Raw genomic sequence first — 26,383 nt, 5'->3', positions numbered from 1 at the left:
CCCTCTGCTTGGATTGGGTGGCCGCTTAGTGATGTCGCTGTGACGCCGAACGAATCGCCGCCTTAGAAAGGAGGCAGTTCGGCGGTCACAGCGACGTCGCTAGGCAGGTATGTGCGTGTGACACTGCCATAGCGATAATATTCACTATGGCAGCAATCACCACATATCGGCCGTACGATGGGGGCGGGTGCTATCGCGCTTGACATCGCTAGCATCGGCTAGCGATGTCGCAGCGTGTAAAGCCCGCCTTAAGCGGGCTTTACACACTGTGATATCGGTCCCGATATTGCTAGTGTGGGTACCCGCCCCCATCTGTTGCGCGACACGGGCAAATCGCTGCCCGTGCCGCACAACATCGCCCAGACCCGTCACACATACTTACCTGCCCGGCGACGTCGCTGTGACCGGCGAACTGCTTCCTTTCTAAGGGGGCGGTCCGTGCGGCGTCACAGCGACGTCACTGAGCGGCCGCCCAATAGCAGCAGAGGGGTGGAGCTGAGCGGGACGTAACATCCCGCCCACCTCCTTCCTTCCGCATAGCGGCCGGGAGGCAGGTAAGGAGAGCTTCCTCGTTCCTGCGATGTCACACGGAGCGATGTGTGCTGCCGCAGGAACGAGGAACAACCTCGTTACTGCTGCAGTAACGATTTTTGAGCATAGACCCCCATGTCACCGATGAGCGATTTTGCACGTTTTTGCAACGATGCAAAATCGCTCATCGGTGTCACACACAACGGCATTGCTAATGCGGCCGGATGTGCGTCACCAATTCTGTGACCCCAACGAGTTCGCATTAGCGATGTCGTAGCGTGTAAAGCCCCCTTTAGTCTGCATTTTCTGTGCTGCTGCATCTGCACACTTGTTTACATCCTAACAGGGAAGTGATAATGGTTTATTCTTTATTAAGCGCACCAGTGTTAATAAATTCTCAATTGTAAATTTAACCAGTCAGCAATACACTTTCTTCAAGTGGTCGCTACACTGTGGTTAGTATAACCATATTCGCAGTATGGAGCAAGAGTCATGGTAACTTGATTTACCAACTCTCCCAGGATATCCATGAGCTTCCCAGAAACTTCCTGGTGTCCCAGGAGAGTTAGCTCCATGATACATGCAGCATTGTCTGATGATTTCCTTTGATTTAGTCCTCGGCTCCAGTTGAGTATCACTTCCAATTCAAGAGCATTGGAAGGAATATGCTACTGTGGCGCCCCTGAGGCTTCCGTCGCCACAGAGATATTGCACCTCAGCCAGAGGTGTGATGTCCCATCCTGGGTAAGAATGAGGTCATATACTGGTCCACAGACTAAATTTGCACACACCAATTGGTAGGCATACACTGGGTCAGGGATAGTGGCAGCAACCCCCATAGATGTATTCATGGGGCCATAAGTCCCATTTTTGGTCCCAATAGTGTGGGTGGGGCCTAGTCAGTGGGGTGTGTGGGAAGAGTCTGAAAGAGAGAGTAGATGAGGGAACCAGGAAGTTCAAGTTCAGTCAGCCTGTCAGAAGGAGCAGAGGAGTTGAGGAGAGTGTGAGAGGGAGGTAGTTACCTCAGGAGAAAGTGACAGAAGGAAGTTCCTGGTGGAGATCCTGGGGTCTAATTAGGCCCAGGTGACACCTAAAGAAAGAAAGGATTCCAGGGCCACGGAAGGGCATATTGGCTCGTGGCCTGTTCCACTCTAAGATCGGGTGGAGGGTGTTCTGTCCCCACTTAAAGGCGATTGAAAGCGCATAGTTTGTTAGATGTTGTGAGAATCTTACCTTCGTTTTTCCTATAGGTGAGGCAGACAGGACCAGAGCGCTCCAGAGTTAAACATGCACATGCTGAGATGAAACAATGGTGGTTTATTTTCTCCAAAGGTTAGGACATGCAGAGTACAGTAATCCAAGTACCTGGCATTGTGGTTCTCTTGTGATGCTTGATTCTGAAGCCACTAAGGTCAGAAGACTTTGCTTCTAGAAGCTCCAATAAGGGATGTGATTCTCACAAAAACTCTGGCTGAACTGAACATGCCAGGAAGTGATGCAAGAGGGTCAACAGACACTCTCATGTGCTGGACAAAAGAAACAGAGGAGCCAAAAGGTCTGACCAGTAGATGGCAGCAGAGACAAGCATGAAAAACATTAAATAACAGTTTTAACTAAAACAAATAGAAGCAGCACACTCCCCGTCTGAAATTCACTTTGGGGATTTCACTATTGAGTCCATAATACAACCTGAAAGGAAAGGCACGTTAAATGCAAAAACAAGATCAATTGAGTTCAAAACAAGAAGGATGGCTCAAAGTTCAGGTCCGGTAACGTTCATCCCATAGGGACGCTCTCTATGGGCAACAGCAGAACAAGTTCATGGATTGGCCTTGCAAAGGTCTTCGTCTCACCTTTCCTGATGACCTTTAGCTCCACCTTCCGAACATTGCCGTCCTGGCTAGGCAGTATCCTAGTAATCAGTCCCATAGGCCAGTCAGTCCTTTCTGTGGTCTGGTCTTTCATGAGGACTAGGTCTCCTTCTTTGAGGTTCGGCTTGGGATGTCGCCACTTCTTTCTTCCTTGAAGAATGGTGAGGTATTCCTTCCTCCATCGGTTCCAGAAGTAGTCAGCCAAGTTTTGAACCCGTTTCCAGTGTTTTTGATAAGTGTTCACGTGGGTGAACTCTCTGCTGGGCATTACCGCGTTGTCAGTTTTTTGGGTAATAAGAATAGTAGAAGTCAATATGGTTGGTGTTTCTGGATCCATGGTCACCAGCACAAGGGGTCTTGAATTGATAATGGCTGAGACTTCAGCTAAAAGAGTGACTAGAGTCTCATGTGTGAGTCTTGGGGAATTGACATCCATTAGCATGGAGTTCAAGATGTTGCGTGAAATCCCGATCATCCTCTCCCAGGAGCCTCCCATGTGAGAACTGTGAGGGAGATTGAAGATCCAGGTGCAACCTTTCTCTGCCAGCTGATCTTGGATAGGCTTGGTGTCGATGTTCAGTTCTCTACATGCACCGATGAAGTTGCTTCCACGGTCAGACCTCAGCTGTTTCACTGGTCCTCTGATGGCAAGGAACCTTCTCAAGGCGTTGATTAGGCTGGAGGTATCCATGGACTCTAACACCTCAATGTGAACGGCTCGAATACTCATGCAGGTGAATAACACAGCCCACCGCTGTTTGCTTGGCCGCCACGAGGTCTACGTGTGGACACCATCCATGGTCCGAAAATGTCTTAGCCCACGTATGTGAAAGGTGGCTCTGTAGAAAGTCTGTCTGTAGGCAGGTCAGCCATTTGTTGGTACAGTTTGTTTTCCTCTCGCTTTACAACAGTGCACACGATCGTGTAGTATTTGTGCTACACGTCTCTTCATCCCAATAATCCAGAGGCCTGCAGACCGTAAAGCGCCCTCTGTAATTTGCCTGCCTTGGTGTTCAGTCTTTTCATGGTGGTGTCGGATCAGCAAGACTGTAACATGGTGTTTGTTGGGAATGATGAGAGGATTTTGTTCTGCAACTCCAAGATGAGCCTGGTTCAAACGACCACCAACTCTCAGTAAGCCGAAACTGTCGATAACTGGGTTTAAATTGGCGAGAGGGCTTCTTAATGGAATCTGCTGTTTGTTGTGTAAACACTTCCATTCTATGGCGAATTCACTCTGTTGGAGGTGGCGTATTATGAGGGACTCGCTATGGGAGATGTCCTCAGCAGAAAGGGGTTTATGGCAGACATGCCAGCGATGACAGTCTTTGTTTTTAAGGTCCGTATGATAGCATCTGGCGATGTGCACTAACTAGCGACAGTCCTGACGAGCCTCATCCAGCTAGAGAAACGTTCAAAACATTGGCAACCGAGGTTGGAGGTTTTTTCTGCACTGGTGGCCAGGGTATTGACTTCAGCTCGGACATCTGGATCGTTGTCTGGATCTAGGATGCTGAAGGCTTCCTGGACACCTTCTTCTGACTGTCTCAGCAGGAACTCTGGACCCGTAAGCCAAGAAGAGTTAGCAAAAGAACTTATAGACATAGGTCTAGTTGCGTGATCTGCTGTATTCAGTTCGGTTGGTATAGGTTCTGCTAGGTTGTTGCAGACTTCCTTGTTCATAAAGGCGACGCTGTGTTCTCTCATTTCAGGCTTGCTGTTCATGGAACGTTGAAGAGAGTTACACCTAGTCTGAGCTTGATCTCGGTTGTTTGGGAGTCTTACCCTGGTAGATCAGAAGGGTAATGGAGAGACCCAATGGTTGGTTTTGTCTTTAGAAAACTCAAAGTCCATTATGCCGATGAATTATCTGTCCTCTACTGACAAGGCTACTTTATCGTCGTCCTTGGTTGTGAGAAAGACTGATCTTCCCAAGTTGTCGATATGCAGAGAAGAAGCGAAGTCAGGTAGCTATATTGTGTCTGGAGACTTCTCTTTCACTCCATCGTGATGAGGACATGGCTTTAGGCAGGTTGTTCGCCCATCTCCATGCACGTAAGTCTTGAAGGAATCAATTTCTGATCGATCAACGCACACATTTCCTATGACTACCCATCCCAAGTCCAGTCTCTGGGCGTATGGTGCATAGTCAGGCCCATTACACTGCTGTCGCACCTTGCGTACCCTTAGATTGTCTCTGCCGAGCAGGAGTAGAAACTCTGCATTATTGTCCAGAGGTGGGATAACACTAGCGAGGTGTCCTGTGGCTGGGTATTTGGTCACATTCAACGAGCGTTGGTTGAGGTATTTCAGTCTTTCCATTGATAGGAGAAGCAATGAATCCCTGGGCTCTTCTGCCGCTAGTCTCTATGCGACCCGAGCAGGTGTTCAAGGTGTAGGGTTCTGATGGTCCATTAATTCCGAAGGCTTCAAAGAATTTGGTTCCTGCCAGGGACCGGTTGCTTTGGTTATCTATGATGGCATACACCTTCATTGCTTTTTCTGGATGTTCCTCGGGATAAACCTTGATGAGGCATATTCAGGCACAACATTTCTGCATTTGGCCCTCTCCACATACCTCAGAGCATGAGCAGGAGATGGCTGTGGTGGTGTCAGTCTGATTCTTGGACTCCCCGCCATGACTTGGAGTTGGAGCGGTGGTGACTGCAGCCGGTGTGTCTCTAGCTAGCTGGTTTGGGTGCATGGCTGAAACGTGTTTTTCACTATGACACTCCTCACACTTGACGATGGATTTCCAGTCCTTGGCCATGTGCTCAAGTGATGCGCAGCATTTGAAACAGGTCCCAAGCTCTGTGAGGACTTTCTTGCGCTCCTGTAGGGTTTTGGATCTAAACCCTCTGCACTTATTCAGTGAATGCGTTTTTTTATGGATGGGACATTCTTGATTGAAATACTTATCTCGTGATGAGATGGGGTAGTTTATCTGTGGGTGCTGCAGGCGATCATAGCTCAGTCTTCCTGACACTCACAGTGTTCTTAATGTCTCTGCGTTTGTGTATGGCACCTTCATACCTTGATGATGTTGTTGCAGCTGTCGAAGTGTTGAACTCTAGGAAGTCGAGGCTGGGGTCGTTCCTCATCTGGGCCTGCTCGTCGATGAACTTGCAGAAGTGAATAAATGGGGGAAAGGTGACGTCATGCACTCTTTTGTACCTTGAGATTGACGTTGCCCATTTCTCCTGCAGACTGTATGGCAGCTTCACCACGATTGGGTTCACTCCATGGGCTGTATCCAGGTAGCACAGCCCAGACAGACGAGGATCTCTTTTGGTGAGCTCCAGCTCCATGAGCAGATCACTTAGGTCTTGAAGCTTGTGGACTTCTTTAAGATTGATCTTTGGGATGTACTGCAGTCTCTTGAATAGGGCTTTCTCTATTGCTTCTGCGCTGCCAAAGGTGGGTTCCAGTATTTGCCATGCAGCAGCGAGACCTGCTTCTGCTTGTCCCACATAGACGGTTCTTAGGCTCTTGATATGGTTTGTAGAGCCTGGGCCCAACCACTTGATCAGGAGGTCGAGCTCCTGTTCTGCAGTTAAGTTGAGATTGGCGATGGCTGCCTTGAAAGTTGCTTTCCAGGCCCTGTAGCCCTCTGCACGATCATCAAATTTCGTGAGACTAGTGTTGATTAGCTCTCTGCTCACCATGAACCTGGCAAACTCAGACATATCTGATTTCTCACCACTTGTTGCCACGACGACTCGTAATGCCCCTGGGGCGTATGGGCTGCCTGGCGTGAATGTATGAGATGTTCCCGGGTAGAATGACGTTGCTGCAGGGTTGAGCTGTGGTTTAGTCTCTGTAGATTCTGATGACCGCTGCTTGAGCTGTGGAAGTGGGTCAGGAAACACTTGGTTGCCATCTTGCCGTGGTGACTGTGTTTGAGAGGGCACCTCTTGGTGACTTAATTTGCTCGGGTGCTTTAGGTGGTACTGGCACTGGTAGAGGTAAGTTGGAGGTTTTGGTGTTGTCGGCTTGGACGGTACTACAAATCGGGGTTGCTACAGGTAACTGATTCAGTACATACTCTCTTGTGCGATCAACTGGATTGTCTGCTTCCAGTGGTGGCGAGTGAGCTGGATCAGGACCTTGGATCAATGCTTGCTCAAGTAGTCTCACTTTAGCTAGTGCAACTTCCTCTTCCATCTGTGACCGAAGAATCTTTATCTGAGCCTCCGCTTCTGCCCTTTTGCACAATCTGCTTTGTGCCTGATGCAACGGATCCATCTCAGATTGTGAAAAAACTGATGCGACGGATCCGTTTTTTTTTTATGCTGAGAGAGACCCCACATGCACACACGCAGGCACTACCTCGCACGCATCATCACCGCACACGCCAGCACTACCCAGCACACATCATCACCGCACACGCCAGCACTACCCAGCACGCATCATCACCGCACACGCCGGCACTACCCAGCACGCATCATCACCGCACACGCCGGAACTACCCAGCACGCATCATCACCGTACACGCCGGCACTACCCAGCACACATTATCACCGCACACGCTTGATCAATGCTTGCTCAAGTAGTCTCACTTTAGCTAGTGCAACTTCCTCTTCCATCTGTGACCGAAGAATCTTTATCTCAGCCTCCGCTTCTGCCCTTTTGGCTTCTGCTTGAGCGGCTTCTGCTTTTGTAAGGGCTTCTGCTTTAGCGGCTTCTGCTTTTGCAAGGGCTTCTGCTTTAGCGATTTCTGCTCTTGCAAGGGCTTCTGCTTTAGCATCTTCTGATCTTGCAAGGGCTTCTGCTTCTACTTCTCTTTCTGTGAAGGAACGTCTCACCTTGGATTCCTCTGCTCTTATGCGGGCCTCTAGTATCCTGTCGCTCAGGGCTGAGCTTCTTGAGGATGATGACCCGGATGACTGAGAGGAACGTCTAGATGAGGTTGATCGGCGTGATCTGGTTTCTTGCTGGTGAGAGATACGGTGTTCGGCCTTGTCTATGGTATGTTGCACCTTGGCTTCTCTTTCCTTGTCCACCTCTTCTGCCTTGCTCAGGTCTGAAAGAGCTTCATCAATTTTAGAGTGTTTTAGAAAGGTATTGCACCTTGTTGACAGTGTCTTGTATCTTTCATGAGCTGTGTTCAGCCGTTGTAGAGCGGCTTGTAAGCATGCGGCATCGCCTGAGGAGGATTCAAGTCTTGACATGTAATAGGTGACTCGTTCCCACTGTTCTTCCAGGTATTCACATAGCTCATCTTTCATAGTGTGATAGTTTTCAGTGGCCTTTATCGTGGGTTTGGAAGAGCGCTTCGGTCGGACAACTTGGTCTGCTGAAAGCGTGGGCTCTGCCTCCTGGGCTTCATAATGAACAGTATCAGATTGTATTTTCTCTGTTTCAGCAGTGGGGAACTGTCCAAGGTCTTTTTCGGCCATTTTGATTTAAGGTGTACTGTCTCTTTAAGAAACTTGACTTTTGAATACGGGTCCGAAAATTGTTGTGCAGCTCTGCAAGGACTCCCTGATGAAATTCCCAAGGTGTCTTTAGCAAAACTTGGGGTTCGCAGTCCAGCAATGTGCAGTGATGAGGTATAATGTACTGCAAGTCTATAGAAGGGGTATAGCAAGAGAGAAACAGCAGGTGCATAAACTGTCCCTTTACAATGCAAGCAGAGGTGATGCAGGACGTGGCAGATGGGAGAGCTTCCCCTTAGTATTGTCCAGGCATGCACTATTGCAGGCAGACTAGTGCACAAGGCTTGTTGCTAGGCAGATTACATGGGAAGTTACAGTGCTCTTAGGGATCTGTAGCCGGGGTATTGAGCTTTAGCAGTCTTCTGACTGATTGGGCTCTTAAGGAAGTTTTGACTTTGGGCTGTTAAGCAGTCTTCTGACTGTTCTGTCCCCACTTAAAGGCGATTGAAAGCGCGTAGTTGTGAGATGTTGTGAGAATCTTACCTTCGTTTTTCCTATAGGTGAGGCAGACAGGACCAGAGCGCTCCAGAGTTAAACATGCACATGCTGAGATGAAACAATGGTAGTTTTTTTTCTCCAAAGGTTAGGACATGCAGAGTACAGTAATCCAAGTACCTGGCATTGTGGTTCTCTTGTGATGCTTGATTCTGAAGCCACTAAGGTCAGAAGACTTTGCTTCTAGCAGCTCCAATAAGGGATGTGATTCTCACAAAAACTCTGGCTGAACTGAACATGCCAGGAAGTGATGCAAGAGGGTCAACAGACACTCCCATAGGCTGGACAAAAGAAACAGAGGAGCCGAAAGGTCTGACCAGTAGATGGCAGCAGAGACAAGCATGAAAAACATTAAATAACAGTTTTAACTAAAACAAATAGAAACAGCACAGAGGGATCTGGCTGCATTCGGGGACGGTCCCCAGACAGAGGGAAGAAAGACAATTCCTCAAAAGTAACACCGAAGGCCTAGGGTGGTTGCAAGCGCCCAGGGCCACAACCTGCCACAGATCCCCGGTGAAGGGGGCAAGATACATCTGCGGTTAGCCCCCTTTGTACAGGCCCTGTGGTAGAGGCCAAGACCAGCTCAGCTAAAACAGTCAAGGCTAAGAAGACAGTCAGGAAAGAGACACAGGAGGGGTGCACCGGTATTGACCTCTGAACTACCAGGGATCGGCGGCGGCGGCCCCTGACAGCGGATCCTGGCACGCTGTGGGCAACCGGTCCGCGGCCGAATTGAACTGAACAGTGAGTAAAACATCTGTGTCTGGTCTTTTATACCACCCTGTCGGCCCTGCACCTCGTCCACAAACACCATAGACTTTACCGAGCACCAAAGTTGCCCTGGGGTATCTGCTCTACCTGTGGAGAGCAAGAAACACCTCAGCTGCCATAACATCAGCCCCGGTGGTCCCTTCCAGCAGCTGCGGCTCCATAGCTGCAAATTACCACAGGTGGCGTCACGAATCTTTCATAAACTTTAATTGACTCCACCAGGGTCACGGAATCGGGCCCCGCCACCGCTGACTACCCCATACCTCCCAACCGTCCCGGATACAGCGGGACTATCACGCTTTGCATTGTTTGTCCCGTTGCCACGGGCGGGAGGGCCGTATCCCGGGCTCCGCCCACCCACTCTCTCCCCGCCTCGCTGCTTTTCCGTCCTACCATCCTAACACATGACGTGAGTATAACAGAGCGGAGCGCGCTGCCCGAAACTAGTCTCTGTCTGCTCTGTGCTGCTGCTAAGGTATGAAAAACTGAATCTCCCCAGCGCTGATTCCCCTCCCCCCCCCTGGCCGGACACAAACAGTGTTTGCTTCTCAATGCTGCAGGCACACCACGGTAGATCAGGACATTGGGGAGAGGACACAGTGTGTACTTACCACTGACTTGTGCCCTCTCCTGCAGGTGCACAGCACTGGCCAGTAATATGCAAATGCTTCTATCAGCTACCGACCACTGATCTCCTGCCTGGCAGAGCTGCTGTTCACACATCAGTTTTTTCCCAATCAGGCACAATCTGCTTTGTGCCTGATGCAACGGATCCGTCTCAGATTGTGAAAAAACTGATGCGACGGATCCGGTTTTTTTTTATGCTGAGAGAGACCCCACATGCACACACGCAGGCACTACCTCGCACGCATCATCACCGCACACGCCAGCACACATCATCACCGCACACGCCAGCACTACCCAGCACGCATCATCACCGCACACGCCGGCACTACCCAGCACGCATCATCACCGCACACGCCGGCACTACCCAGCACACATTATCACCGCACACGCAGGCACTACCCAGCACACATCATCACCGCACACCCCTGCACTACCGCACGCATCATCACCGCACACGCCGGCACTACCCAGCACACATCATCACCGCACATGCAGGCACTACCCTGCACGCATCTTCACCGCACACAACCCGGCATTACCTCAGTGACGTCACCGCTGACAGCGTGACTCCCTTCAGTTGCTGCGTGGAGCTGATAGAGAGAGGCGGTGTTCTACTGCCGTTCCTGTCAGCTTCATGTAGTAGAGCTGAGAGCGTCGCGGGACCTCTGTGGATTACGTCGGACCTGGAGGGGTATTTGCTGATTTTAATAAAATGGTGAAAGAGGGTGTTTTTTTGTCTTTTATTCCAAATAAAGGATTTTTTTGTGTGTATGTGTTTATTTACTTTCACTTACAGGTTAATCATTGTGGGTGTCTCAGACGCCTGCCATGATTAACCCCTTATTACCCCGATTGCCACCGCACCAGGGCAATTCGGGAAGAGCCGGGTAGAGTCCCGGGACTGTCGCATCTAATGGATGCGGCAATTCCGGGCGGCTGCTGGCTGATATTTTTAGGCTGGGGGGCTCCCCATAACGTAGAGCTCCCCATCCTGAGAATACCAGCCTTCAGCCGTGTGGCTTTATCTTGGCTGGTATCAATATTGGGGGGGAACCGCACGCCGTTTTTCTTGTAATTATTTATTTATTGTACTGCACAATATAGACCCGCCCACCGGCGGCTGTGATTGGTTGCAGTGAGACAGCTGTCACTCAGAGTGGGGGGCGTGTCTGCCTGCAACTAATCATTGGTGCCGGTGTGCGGGGAAAGCAGGGAATACGAGATTGAATAATGAGCGGCCGGCATCAGGAGAAGCCATCGGAGCAGTGTGACAGCCGTGCAGCCCTGCGCCGGTGATCGGTGAGTGGGTGAGAGTGAGTGAATGAGTCAGTGAGTCAGTCAGTGAGTCAGTCAGTGAGTGAGAGAGTTTGAGAGAGAGTGAGTGATTGATTGATTTTCTGACAAGCAATGAATTTATATCACTTCTGGGCATGCTCAGAAGTAAAAACCGGATACGGTACATGCTTCTGGCATTTGAAGCATGACACCGTATCCGGCTCGCATAGACTTTCATTATGCACCATGCCGCACCCGGCGCTAGGCATTTTTTTGCCGCTGGCAAAAAACGTTCCTCTCTGCGTCCTGTGCGGCCGCTGGAGTGACGATTTTTGCCGCATCAGGCAAAAACTGGATCAAACGCAAGTACATGCGGCACAATTTGGCGCTAATAAAAGTCTATGAGGAAAAACAACACCAGGCGGCAAAAAAAAACAGATGCGTTTTTCCCGCAAGGCGCCGGATTGTGCCGCACAGCAAAAACCTGATGTGTGAACATACCCTTAGCTGCACACCCTGTTCAGCTCTCCTCCTAGGTCCTAGCTGCCTGCACACCCTGTTCAGCCCTCCTCCTGGGTCCTAGCTGCCTGCACACCCTGTTCAGCTCTCCTCCTGGGTCCTAGCTGCCTGCACTCCCTGTTCAGCTCTCCTCCTGGGTCCTAGCTGCCTGCACACCCTGTTCAGCTCTTCTCCTAGGTCCTAGCTGCCTGCACACCCTGTTCAGCTCTCCTCCTGGGTCCTAGCTGCCTGCACACCCTGTTCAGCTCTCCTCCTGGGTCCTAGCTGCCTGCACACCCTGTTCAGCTCTCCTCCTGGGTCCTAGCTGCCTGCACACCCTGTTCAGCTCTCCTCCTGGGTCCTAACTGCCTGCACACCCTGTTCAGCTCTCCTCCTGGGCCCTAGCTGCCTGCACACCCTGTGCAGCTCTCCTCCTGGGTCCTAGCTGCCTGCACACCCTGTGCAGCTCTCCTCCTGGGTCCTAGCTGCCTGCACACCCTGTTCAGCTCTCCTCCTGGGTCCTAGCCGCCTGCACACCCTGTAGTTAACTCCCTGCCTGTTCTGCACATTGCTGATCTGTAGTGGCTCAGAGCGATCACGGACAGCTTCTGCAGTTTCAGTTTGCTGGATGGGTGTAGATGGGGAGTGGATATGGGTGTGGCCGTTTGTATAATGGGTGTGGTTAGGGGTGTGGCCTAAAAATTGCTGCGGCGCGAACTTTGTCCCTCTTTCCCTTCTTTAAAAGTTGGGAGGTATGCTACCCCGGACTATTCTGGCCCGACACAGAGTCACCTAAGGCCCTGGGGCGGGCGAGTCACTACTTACCCTCCACTCAGGCTCTGCTGTGAGCATGAGCCAAGTGTCATCGGATCACAGCCAAGGAGAAGGAGGGAGCATATTTTCCTTTTTCTCTGCAGGCCTGTCTCTGTGTACACCGCACTGCACTCGATTGACATCCATAGACTTGTATGGGGGGTTGTGAGCCGAGACTCGCTGCCAAACACAGCATGCTGCTATTCTTTTCTCTTGCCGATATAGCATTAGCAATCACAGATGGACACTGACCCATAGTTTTACACTAGAGTGAGAACAATCTGAAGTTTTATTAGATTGCACTCGTCCGTGTAAAATGCAAGTGGAGCTGAGGCTTAAGACAAAGATGCTTTATCTCCAGACGGAGTCCCAGTGTCCAGACAAATATTCAGGTGGTTTGAAATTGCGGAGTTAAAGAAGTGTTGCTTATAAAATAAGGGTGTGATTTAAAAGTTGTCAAAGTTTTATAAAGTTTGGTATCCAGCCTAAACTAAAGGCCACGTCTCACTAAGCGACATCGCTGCTGAGTCACGGTTTTTGTGGCACAACAGCGATCTTGCTAGCGATGTTGCTGTGTGTGACATCCAGCAATGACCTGGCCCCTGCTGTGAGGTCGCCGGTCGTTGGTGAATGTCCTGAACCATTTTTTGGTCGTTACTCTTCCGCTGTGAAGCATACATTGCTGTGTTTGACAGCGAGAGAGCAACGATCTGAATGTGCAGGGAGCCGGCTTCTAGAAGCTGCGGACGCTGGTAACCAAGGTACATATCGAGTAACCAAGCAAAGCGCTTTGCTTGGTTACCCGATATTTACCTTGGTTACCAGCATCCGCAGCTTCTAGAAGCCGGCTCCCTGCACATTCAGATCGTTGCTCTCTCGCTGTCAAACACAGCAATGTATGCTTCACAGCGGAAGAGTAACGACCAAAAAATGGTCCAGGACATTCACCAACGACCGGCGACCTCACAGCAGGGGCCAGGTCATTGCTGGATGTCACACACAGCAACATCGCTAGCAAGATCGCTGTTGTGCCACAAAAACCGTGACTCAGCAGCGATGTCACTAGCGATGTCGCTTAGTGAGACGTGGCCTTTAGTTTAGGCTGGATACCAAACTTTATAAAACTTTGACAACTTTTAAATCACACACTTATTTTAGCCAAGGTACACATCGAGTAACTATAAGCAAATCACTTTGCTTAGTAACCCGATGTGTACTATGGTTACCAAGCACAGCGTCGTTACACGGGTCGCTGGTGGCTCGTGACTGATCTCTGATCGCTGTGGAGATGTGCCTGAATGACAGCTCACCAGCGACCATGTAGCGACGCTCCAGCGATCCCTGCCAGGTCAGATCGCTGGTGGGATTGCTGGAGCGTCGCTAAGTGTGACAGTACCTTAACTTTGATGTTCAGAATTTATAGAGAAACACTTTAATCATCTTAATCTCATCAAGTCTGTGGTTCTCTGACTTCTTGGCTAATGGCCAAGTGATAGTGAAACATCCAAAAAAAAAACTCAGATAATGATGATGTCTCATCTTATTGCATCAGTCTCTTACTGGAAAAAATGAATAGGATTACATTGATTCAATAGTGCAGAGTGAGTTCTGGTGAGTGCTGATGACATGCCCGCAATGGGGCCTGGGGGTTAGTCAATACAGGGCTGGATCTGTTCTGCTCAGAGGATGTCACAGCAACATTGCCCGTTTCCGTGACCCCGAAGGTGTCATTCAAATAAATGGCAGTGGGGATTATTCACAGGGAAAATTTTGTGATGCCACCGGTGGTATGCGGCCAGATATGTGCCGCCGCTGCTATTTGGTTCCCGGGGGGGTCAGTGGTAATGCAGATGAGTTGGTATAGCTCTCCACAGGTAGACCTGGGTCCTCAGGGCTGTTGGGAGCCATAGTCCTCACAAATGGTGGAGATGCAAAGGCGGGGTACAGGGCCGGAGGTGCAGACAAATAACTGGTTAACGCAGGAATGCAATCTCAAGATTTTACTCACTGTTGAAAGTTCCTAGTTTACATGACCGGTCAAATTTCACCCCCGGAGTGCTGTCTGGCTGTGATAGACTCCAGCCGATCCCCGGATAGTTCGGAGGCACAACCCGGTGCACCCTTTTGTGTTCCTTTCCTGGTCATCTTCCTGCGCGGACCTCTCCCGCCTGTCCCGCGCCTACACATACAGTGCCCTGAGCCGGTGTTCGCGAACCCTGTAGGGTGGCTTGAATCTCTGTCCCCTGGCCCTATATACCTTCCAGCAGATTTGTGTGTGGATGTGGCTTTGGTACTTTCAGTAACCTCAGCCTCCGGTTTGCTAGCTGAGCCTTGTAGTTCTCCACTAGTTGAAGGGCTTGTCCCCTTCTGCGGCCAAGTCCCTCCACTCCGCTATGCAGTTTGTGGAAAGAGGTCATGGGTGTATGTCGCACTTCTCGTAGGCTCTAGGACCCATTCTCTCTTGTCCCTGGGCTGAGCTGCTCCAGCTCCAGACCACAAGTCTTCACTCCTCCTGTTCTACTTCCTGACTAAACGTTCTACAGTGTCCTCCCACCAACTACACCCCACCCCCAAGCCGGCTGCCATAACCGTGGTCTAATGGGGTGTCGCTAAATAAGAGTGTATCTGTGTTTGTGTGCATACCGGTTTGTGACCTCCTCCTTACCCGGGAATGGCATGCCACACCTCTGGCTGAGGTGCAGTACCTCTGTGGCGACTGGAGCCTCAGGGGCGCCACACTGACATCTTGTCAATGTTAGGCTAAGTTCACATGTCCAGTAATCATACAGCAGCAATTCGTTGGCAAAAAAGTTGGGCGGACGCAACTTTTTTTTTGTCCATTTTTAAAAACCGAATTCTAGCTGGATCCGTTTTTTAAACATTGGAGTTTATGGGAAAACAGATTTGTTAACTGATTGCTATTTATGTTCCATTTGAAACTGATCCAGTAAGCAAAAAAATGGATCCATTACAACTGAAAGAAAAATGAGTGGCTAATTAACGGATCCATTTTCCATAGACTTCAATGTTAGAATAAAAAGCCGATCCAGCTGAAATCAGTTATTTAAAAACAGAAAAGGTTTTGCCTGTACACCTTCTTTTGCCAATGGATTGCTACTGGATCCGTCCTGACTTGTGATTACTGGACATGTGAATATAGACTTACCTTCCATATGATTATGACGCCAACTCACTTTCCGGTTACTGATTAGCCCACATTGCTAACACTTACCACGTACTGATGGCTGCAACAGGAGCCGGCCTGACAACTGTGTGCAACTTCAAAGGGTTACCAGGAATGACAGATTCTTATGGCAAAGAAAGAGCATCTGTCACTGTTAACGGCGCACATATTCCATGTCAAGATGGGCTGCCGGCATTTTTATATAAAAATAAATACCTACAAGTGAATAACCATAGAACAGTATTCTACCCCGGAGCAACACGGAGAGAAAGTCAATGTATGCATTCACTGTAGTCAGTGTTAAGCTATTAATCTGGAGACATCAAGCTTGAATGGCCTGAAATGTAATTAGCAGAACCATTCTGTCTGTTTGTTGCTTGGTTTGATAAATGGCTCAGTGATTCACTGGAATTATGAAAGAACAGAGAACAGCAAACAAAATATAGTCATAAAACAGAGTTTATTGGATTTAAAGGGTTTGTCTCACGGATAAAAATAATTTTCCAAAGGGCTCACCCAGGAGAAAAAAAATATGTAATTCAAACTCTCCCCAATTCCCCCAGCACTCGTTCCCGTACTTGCCTGAACCCCATTAATTTCTACTTCCTGGTCCCCTTTTGTCACACCAGAAATGACAGACAATCACTGATTGAGACTGGTCACCGCTGCAGGCAGTGACCGGCTGTGGCATTTCCTGTTGTGTCAAGACAGGAAATTGTGTCAATTATTTATTTAAATAATTTTAAAAACCCACATGCCGTTCCTCTTATTTTCATACACGGCCAAGATAAGCGCACGGCTGGGGGCTGCAACCTATAGCCGTATGCTTTATGCGCTGGGTGTCATACTATGGGGGAGCCTATGCCAATTTTTATTTGTTTATTTTTACATCAGTATAGATGTACACAGAGCGCCTCTAATTTGTTGCAATCAGACACGCTGTCACACAGAGTGGGGGCGCATCTGACTGCAACTAATCAGAGACGCGGGGACTGCCAGCGGGTGAGGGAAGCAGTGCATATGTATGAGGTTAATGAGTGGCCTCGGAAGTAGCGTTAGAGCCACGTGGAAGACTTGGTAAGTATAACGTGCCTGCTCCAATCCCCCTATCTCTTCTTCCATCATTTTAAAGCCCTGGATTCTGGTCCCCATAGACATATGGCCACTGGCACCTGGCCAGATATCCAGGATCAATTCCGGGCCTGAACCGGGTTTTTTTTTTTGTAAACCCGGTTGGACCCGATTATGGGTATCTGTGAGTCCACCCATCACTATTTGCAGCACCTCTTTTTTTATGTATATGAATATGTAAATATGCACATGTAAATAATATTGTGTGTGTGGAGTGTTTGTAATGTGTGTGGGTTGCAGTGAGTGTATAGTGTGCATGTGGAGTGTGTGTGTGTAGTACATTTGTGTCGTGTAAATAGTGTGTACAGAGTGTCTAAGACTCTAAGGGGAAACCTTTTCTCTTTGCGGAGACTGACAAACCAATCTGGCTGCCAGTGAAGAGACTTATAGCTGCAATACTCCTCTGGGAAATATGCAAATTGTCTCTTCAGGGAGGAAGGAGATGAACTCTAGTGCCACCTATTAGAAGTAGCAATACTAAAAGTAAAAAGTGACTAACATTGCAGTTATAAGCCTCCTCACTGGCAGCCAGATTGGTTTATCAGTATCCACAATGAGAAACGTTTTCCCCTAAGACCCCATTATAGCTTCTCATACAGCCAGATCAGATCTCATACTTTGCACTGACGAGGGGCAATCACCCCGAAATACAGTGTCTCCAAATTGAAGTTCTGATCTGGCATTAATCCTAAAGGGGGCTTTACACGCTAAGATATCGCTAGAGAGCGTACCCGCCCCCGTCGTTTGTGCGTCAAAGTCAAATCGCTGCCTGTGGCGCACAATATTGCTAACAACAGTCACACATACTTACCTTCCCTAGCGACGTCGCTGTGGGTGGCGAACAACCTCTGTGCTTAGGGGGAGGTTTGTGCGCTGGCACAGCGACGTCACACAGCGGCCGACCAATAGAAGCAGAGGAGCGGAGACCAGCCGCATTATCGACACGCCCACCTCGTTGCCGTAGGACGCAGGTAAGCTGTTTGTTGTTCCTGGGGTGTCACACGTAGCGATGTCTGCTGCCTCAGGAACGACGAACAACCTACGTCCACAACGACCAACGAGATTTTGAAAATGAATGACGCGTCAACGATCAACGATAAGGTGAGTATTTTTGATCGTTAACACTTGCTCGGAGCTGTTACATGCAACAACATCGCTAACGACGCCAGATGTGCGTCACGAATTCCGTGACCCCGACGACATATCGTTAGATATGTCGTTGCGTGTAACGGGGCCTTTAGTCATATGACAGGGCTCGCTGGAGAGTCACTTTTGACTTTTCGGATTGCTACTTCCAATAGGTGGCACTAGAGTTCGTCTCCTTCCTCCCTGAAGAGACAATTTGCATAGTTTGTGTGTAATTAGAGTGTAGTGGGTGAAATTGTATGTAAATTTAGATTAGTAGATACATAAGTAATTAGATAGGTATACTGTAGGTTCATTAAAGGAATTAATATTAAAACCTATAGTAAATTGTATACAAGACATTTCTGTGTGAATATTTATAGTGAACCTGATTGTAGAGTTTTAATTTTCTCATCCGCATCCAATGTTTATCTTCGATACTAATTATACACCGTATGCTGAGCAGTCAGTCATAATCTTATCTGAAAATAATGTTACAAAAAAAATGATGACAACATTATAAAAGAACCATCAAGTTGTCAGCGGTTTCATTAGTTATTAATACTGTAATCTCATAAAAGTACAAGATCTGGAGTGACCTCCGCTGTTTGATTAACAACACACATTCCCCCTTTAGACGTCCAGAAATTGCCTGGAAACTCAACCTCCGGACCTGACTTTATTTAATTAGGATCCTCACTTCAGCATTTGCCTTGCCGCTTCCATATTCCACAATGACCTGTTAGGCTGCAGGTTCATTTAATCATGAAGTGTGTTCTTTACGTGACATCTTTGGGTTACTGTTATAAAACCGAATAGCAGCCTGTAAATTAATCACCTAAATTGCAAGGTATGTATTCAGAAGAAACGTCCCACCAGATTTAGGGCCCCCATTATTGCCTACAAGTTCATGTTACTCCGCATTAATAGGCAATTATTTTTTAAATCTATAGACCGCGGTTAATAAAAGAACCATCATAACATGATACGAGCCCACTTTACATATTTATTGCCGTCATTTCCATCACAAATAGCTACTTGTGGAAATATGTTTGCTTTCGCTCTTGTGTAGATGGGATTTTCAATTGCCGTGGAACTTAATAATAATATTGGTTACACTTTAGAGAGTCTTTCTCTGCGGCTTCACTTACGGGGGTCTTTCTATTTTGTAGGAGTATTTGTAATACAGGAATTCGCAAGTTTCCAGATGTCACAAAAATCTTCTCGATAGAATTAAATTACATTTTGTAAGTATCTTCTTATATGTTCTTATTTATTTTTTTTTTATGAAAAGGCTCTTTATATTTTTAAATTTAAGTCCATACGGGAAAGAAATATTGTGGATTTGGTCACAGAGAATCCACAGCGAATATGTGATCACTGTCACTAGGTGGCGCTAGACACTACTTGCATGCAGTAAATGGTCAAGATGATAAACCGCACGACAGTACATGGGTGGACAGACCAAGATGAGGTCACGATACAAGCAGAAGGTCAGGGTTCCAGGATAGTACGTACAAAATACAGGGGAGCAGGCGAGGATGAGATCAGGAGGAAGTCTGAGGTCAGAAGCCGGGAAGTCACAACAGAAACAGGGGAAGACAGGCAGAGATGGGTAAACAACAGTCCGGAGTCAAGAGACCAAGATCTGAACATTGAGTACCACGGGAGCCAACAGCACAACTGTAAAGAGGAAGTACAACTGGCGGAATCCTGAGCTAACACAGTCCCTAATGAAACAGAGCAATGACCGGAAACGAGAAGCATCTGGGTGAGCACCTCCCAGGACCAGCGTGAAACCCAGTGCTGTGAAAAAACCCGCAGAGCATTCATCCTGCAAAACACATTGGACCATAAGCAACAAATACCGGCTCTGCAGGAGAGCATAGCAGGACAATACAGAATGTTCTGCACATCGGAATCGTGACAGAATAACACTACTATGTGGATGGATGATATTTGAACTAACGTCATTATTTTGCTAAAGAATTTTTTCCACTCAAAAATTAACCAGCGGCCTCCATCATAAAATCCATAATCCACAAAAAAAAAAAAAAAAGGTTAAAATTAAAAAGGAACTTGTTACCAGGTTTTCCCCATATAAAATGGGACCAGCATATTTCAGGACTCTGCTACTGCATACTACAATTCTGTTTACTGTGTGTCCACCCATATCGTGTCCACCGCAATTAACTTGAGAACGGCGGCAGCTATAGGCATAGAAGTAGTGTCTAGGTACAGTAAAGTAGCCATGTGCTACGCAATGAAACCACCTATAGCGCCACCTGGCGGAAAACAACGGTGTTAGCATTTTTATCTCGAAAACAGAACAAGATAGAGAAAAAATAAGTGAATTACAAAGTTGCAGGGCATCATCAATTCAATACGAATCGACACCTTACATACAGAAATGCTATGATCTGAAACCCATGACTCCCCTCCCCCCCAAAAAAAACATTGAATGCTGGTCACGCATATGGCGCTCATTTAGCTTTGATGCTCAAAGTAGCCACCGTCAGCTGCAATGCACATCTGGCCTCTGGACAGCATACTGTATCTTGCTGCACATTGTGCAATATGGTAGGTGACACGTTTGCAGAAGCATCTCTGATAAGTCGTCGTAGGTCCTGCAATGTTGGTGGAGGGGTCGCATACACCTGCTGTTTGATGTGACCTCACAGAAAGAAGTCCAATGGGATCAGGTCAGGTGAGTGTGGAGGCCACTCCACGCAGCCACCATACCCAATGACTTGTAGGAAGGTCTCCATGAGGTATCGCTTCACGTCCGCAGCCTTGTGAGTTTTACACGTTCTAATCATAGCATTTCTGTATCCAAGGTGTCGATTTGTATTGAATTGATGATGCCCTACAACTTTGTAATTCACTTTTTTTCTCAATCTAGTTCCGTTTTCGAGATAAAAATGCTAACTCCGTTGTTTTCCACCAGGTGGCGCTATAGGTGGTTTCATTGTGTAGCGCATGGCTACTTTACTATACCTAGACACCACTTCTATGCCTATAGCTGCCGCCATTCTCAAGTTAATGGCGGTGGACAGTATATGGGTGGACACACTATAAGTATTCCCAAGAAGCTCTGCATAATGCAAACATTTTATTATTCTCCCCTCAGTCCGGTCCAATAGGTATTGCGAGTCTTGATCCCGCGCCTCATCTCTTCATGTTTTGTGTGGATGACACATCCTACCTCATCCTCCATCACGCTCCTGCACTTGTGCACTTACCTCTGTCCTGCCGAAGGCAGAACAAAGTATTGTAGTGCGCATGAGCCAGTGCCCTTTGGCCTTTCCTGAAGATGGAGGACACTATGTGGATAGCATAGGACACATCATCCACACGAATCAGGGAAGGATGACCGTGATTATAAGAAGAGAGGGGGCGCCAGATCATGAACAATGACGCCCATTAGACCTGACTGCCCTGTAGGTCTTTTTTAAGCCATGCTGGTTGGCTTGGGGACATGTATACAGCATTCTAGTTTGCTGTAACAGAGGGCTGAAAGATGCTGTCTGTACTTTTTATGGGGAAAACCTGGTAAAGATTCCATTTAAAGGGGTTGTCTCGGGCCATTTTATTTTAATTTTTTTTTTTTTTACTATGGGGACATAAAAAAATAGTTTTCCTATAAATAGTAGCTCTCTTGGGCTGTGTCTGGTCCTATTCACAACAATAGAGGATCTCCTGCAATACCAAACACAGCCTATGGATACTAATAACACAATTGTTCAGAAAAAAAGGCTAAAGGCTACTTTACACACTGCGATATCGGTCCCGATATCGCTAGTGTGGGTACCCGCCCCCATCTGTTGCGCGACACGGGCATATCGCTGCCCGTGCCGCACAACATCGCCCACAGCCGTCACACATACTTACCTGTCCGGCGACGTCGCTGTGACCGGCGAACCGCCTCCTTTCTAAGGGGGCGGTCCGTGCGGCGTCACAGCGACGTCACTGAAACGTCACTGAACCGCCGCCCAATAGCAGCGGAGGGGCGGAGATGAGCGGGACGTAACATCCCGCCCACCTCCTTCCTTCAGCATAGCGGCCGGTAGGCAGGTAAGGGGAGCTTCCTCGTTCCTGCGGCGTCACACGCAGCGATGTGTGCTGCCGCAGGAACGAGGAACAACCTCGTTACTGCTGTAGTAACGAGATTTGAGAATGGACCCCCGTGTCGCCAATTAGCGATTTTGCACGTTTTTGCAACGATGCAAAATCGCTTATCGATGTCACACGCAACGGCATCACTAATGCGGCCGGATGTGCGTCACGAATTCCGTGACCCCAACGACTCCGCATTAGCGATGTCGTAGCGTGTAAAGCCCGCTTTAGTTTTATAATGGGGTAACATGGTGACTCAGTGGTTAGCACGGTGGCTCAGTGGTTAGCACAGTTACTTTGCAGCATGGGAGTCCTGGGTTCAAATCCCATCAAGGACAATATCTGTAAGGAGTTTATGTTCTCTGTGTTTGGCCTCGGCTCCACTTGCGCATAGCTTCTGATGCGAGAGCATCGGAAGTGATATGCTAATGACCCGCTGCTGCGAGTGTCAGCCAAGGATCATGCGACTGTGATCCAATCTTGTGATGAGATCACAACTACGGAGAAGAGGAGAAGAGGGGGGAGCACTTTCTCCCCATTTCCTCCGCTGCCTGTCTCTGCGTATTTCGCACTGTGGTCGGATGACATGCGAGTGCAGTGCGATGTTTCACACTCACCCATAGACTTGTATGGGTGCGTGTGAGCCAAGACTCGCTGCCAAACGCAGCATGCTGCGATTCATTTCTCATGCCGACATGGCATAAGAAATCAATCGCAGATGGACACTGCCCCATAATTTTGCACTAGTGTGGAAGTAATCCATTGTTTTATCGGATTGCTCTCATCCTTGCAAAACACAAATGGAACCGAACCCTTTGTGTGGATTTCCTCCCACACTCCAAAGACATACTGATAGGGAACTTAGATTGTGAGCCCCAAAAAGGACAGTGATGATGTCTGTAAAGTGCTGAGGAATTAATGGCGCTATATGAGCAAGTAAAATAAATATTCTAACTTTCGATTATTTGCTAAAATCACTTATGCACTCTTCCATATTCCTCTTCTCCCAGGGAAATCTATGACAATCTACATATAACTGCAATACCTGCAAATGCTTTCCAAGAAATGAACAACGAGTCCTTGACACTGTAAGTAACAAATCTTTGCTTTCTATGTGGTTTAGTATTTGGATGGAAATATTGGGAAATTGCATTATTCTGTAATTATAGTCATTGGCCAAATCACAAATATGAGAGCCATGAACTCAGAGCATTCTAGGAGAGGGATTAAGATTCACACTACCGGCTCATATACGCCATATTCAAGATGAGTATGAGGGTATATGAGATTAACGGAAGAGTGACTGCTCCCCAGGAATTGAAGTCAGTCCTAATCTACAATGCTAGAGTTAGTAGTTAAATGCTACAGGGCCATATTAACTGGATGCCACATGTACTATATGGCCAGATGCAACTAAACACTGCAATTTCCGTCTAGCCCGCTTTCAAGGCTGTGTTCATGAATCTGGATTATAATTTTCTAATAGCGACAGTAAAGGGAACCGGTCGCCAGATTTGGTGACTATAAGCTGCGGCCATCAATAGTGAACTCTTATATACAGCCCTAAAGAATACTGTATATAAGAGCCCAGGCCACTCTGTATAATATAAGAAACACTTTTATAATACTGTACTCACCTACGGGGGGGCAGTCGGCTCCAATGCGTGTCGCTGCTCTCTGGTCCAGCACCTCCTCTCTTCGGCTATCTCCGTCCTACTTCTTCCCAGCCCAGTGTGGATGACGCATCTACATCATCCACACAGGCCGACATTGCGGTCCTGCCCAGGCGCACTTTGATCTGCTGATCAAAGTACTGTAATGCGCAGGTGCGAGGAATGGTTAAAGACTGCTCACGCATGTGCACTAAAATGCTTTCATCTGCCCTGAGTAGGGCAGATTAAAGTGCGCCAGCCAGGATCTCAATTCTGGCTAGTGTGCATAACGTAGGACGCCTCATGCACACGGGCCTCAAAAGAAGGAGGACAGAGATCGCCGCAGAGAGGAGGCACCGGACCGGAGAGCAGCAACACCAAATGGACCAGACAACCCCTAAAGCCCACTTTACACGTTGCAATTAGTTGTACAATCGCATTTGCGATGTGACACGCCCAGGTTGCATACGGGATCTATGAGATTTCACGTTGGTCGTTCATTTGCTGTCACACGAGCGTTAGTAGTCTATGTTAAATTGGTCAATTTTGTGTGCGATCCTTTAGATCATGTGTTCTGTGACGTATGCATTGAGCACCTTTTTTTTTTTTATTTATTGACTTGCCAAGCGTGTGTAATGTGTAGGGATGCGTTTTTACTATGTCATCTGCCATTCAGCTCTGCTACATGGCCGCTAACAGCAGACACAGACAGCCATGTAGCAGAGCTGAATGGCAGATGACAGCAGACACAGACAGAGCCGCACTGTCAGAATGAACTCGGGTGAACTTCACCCGACTTCATTGTGATGCTGCGGCTCTGTCTGTGTCGCGTCCTGATTAGCGGTCACCAGTGAAGACTCACCGGTGACCGCTAATCTCCTGAGTAACTGAAGTTAGCAGCCCTCTCACATATACTCACCAATCCCCGATCCCCGGCGCTGCACGGCATTCACACTGCTCCGGCGGCTTTTACTGTTTTGAAAAAGCCGGCCGCCCATTAAACAATTTCATATTCCCTGCTTTCCCCGCCCACCAGCGCCTATGATTGGTTACAGTGAGACACGCCCCCACTCTGAGTGACAGGTGTCACACTGCACCCAATCACAGCAGCCGGTGGGCGTGTCTATACTGTGTAGTGAAATAAATAATTAAATAATTAAAAAAAACGGCGTGCGGTTCCCCCCATTTTTAAAACCAGCCAGATAAAGCCATACGGCTGAAGGCTGGTATTCTCAGGATGGGGAGCTCCACGTTATGGGGAGCCCCCCACCCTAACAATATCAGCCAACAGCCGCCCAGAATTGCCGCATACATTAGATGCGACAGTTCTGGGACTGTACCCGGCTCTTCCCGATTTACCCTGGTGCGTTGGCAAATCGGGGTAATAAGGAGTTATTGGCAGCCCATAGCTGCCAATAAGTCCTAGATTAATCATGTCAGGCGTCTATGAGACACCCTCCATGATTAATCTGTAAATTACAGTAAATAAACACACACCAGAAAAAAATCCTTTATTAGAAATAAAAACACACACATATACCCTGGTTCACCACTTTAATCAGCCCCAAAAAGCCCTCCTTGTCCGGCGTAATCCAGGATGATCCAGCGTCGCATCCAGCGCTGCTGCAGGGAGGTGACCGGAGCTGCAGCACACACAGCCGCTCCGGTCACCTCCACACAGCAAATGAACACAGCCGCGCGATCAGCTGCTGTCACTGAGGTTACCCGCGGCCACCGCTGCATCCACCGGTGGCCGCGGGTAACCTCAGTGACAGCAGCTGATCGCACGGCTGTCTTCATTTGCTGCATGGAGGTGACCGGAGCGGCTGTGTCTGCTGCAGCTCCGGTCACCTCCATGCAGCAGCGCTGGAAGCGACGCTGGATCATCCTGGATTACGCCGGACAAGGAGGGCTTTTTGGGGCTGATTAAAGTGGTGAACCAGGGTATATGTGTGTGTTTTTATTTCTAATAAAGGATTTTTTCAGGTGTGTGTTTATTTACTGTAACTTACAGATTAATCATGGAGGGTGTCTCATAGACGCCTGACATGATTAATCTAGGACTTATTGGCAGCTATGGGCTGCCAATAACTCCTTATTACCCCGATTTGCCAACGCACCAGGGTAAATCGGGAAGAGCCGGGTACAGTCCCAGAACTGTCGCATCTAATGTATGCGGCAATTCTGGGCGGCTGTTGGCTGATATTGTTAGGGTGGGGGGCTCCCCATAACGTGGAGCTCCCCATCCTGAGAATACCAGCCTTCAGCCGTATGGCTTTATCTGGCTGGTTTTAAAAATGGGGGGAACCGCACGCCGTTTTTTTTAATTATTTAATTATTTATTTCACTACACAGTATAGACACGCCCACCGGCTGCTGTGATTGGGTGCAGTGTGACACCTGTCACTCAGAGTGGGGGCGTGTCTCATTGTAACCAATCATAGGCGCTGGTGGGCGGGGAAAGCAGGGAATACGAAATTGTTTAATGGGCGGCCAGCTTTTTCAAAACAGTAAAAGCCGCCGGAGCAGTGTGAATGCCGTGCAGCGCCAGGGATCGGGGATCGGTGAGTATATGAGAGAGGGGGATAGACTGACATGGACTGAGAGTGAGGGACAGAGATAGTGACGGACTGACAGAGATTAGTGCATGACAGACATTGTGAGGCGCTTCAGAACGCAGCTTTTCAGCTGCGCTCTGAAGCAGACCTTTTTTAAGCTGCGGTGCAGAGCGCACACCTGCGCACATAGCCTCAGACATCAAAATCGTATGAGGGATGTCACACGTTACAATTGACTAGGTTCGTGCAACAAAACGCTCAATTCTAGAGAATGATACGATGTGTTTGCGATCAA

The 26,383-nt window shown here is 48.3% G+C and overlaps 1 protein-coding gene across 1 annotated transcript in view; it reads left to right on the top strand.

Moving 5' to 3' along the window:
• The window catches only part of LHCGR (luteinizing hormone/choriogonadotropin receptor), a 189,173-nt gene that overhangs the window by 125,756 nt on the left and 37,034 nt on the right, over positions 1-26,383 (top strand). The window contains exons 5-6 of the mRNA XM_075338040.1: positions 18,935-19,009; positions 22,889-22,966. Of these exons, the coding sequence (XP_075194155.1) occupies positions 18,935-19,009; positions 22,889-22,966 (153 nt within the window). The remainder of the gene's footprint in view (positions 1-18,934; positions 19,010-22,888; positions 22,967-26,383) is intronic.

The sequence above is a fragment of the Anomaloglossus baeobatrachus genome, chromosome 3, assembly GCF_048569485.1.
Source record: "Anomaloglossus baeobatrachus isolate aAnoBae1 chromosome 3, aAnoBae1.hap1, whole genome shotgun sequence".
NCBI classification, from domain to species: Eukaryota; Metazoa; Chordata; class Amphibia; order Anura; family Aromobatidae; genus Anomaloglossus; species Anomaloglossus baeobatrachus.
This window is presented reverse-complemented; position numbering and strand designations above follow the sequence as displayed.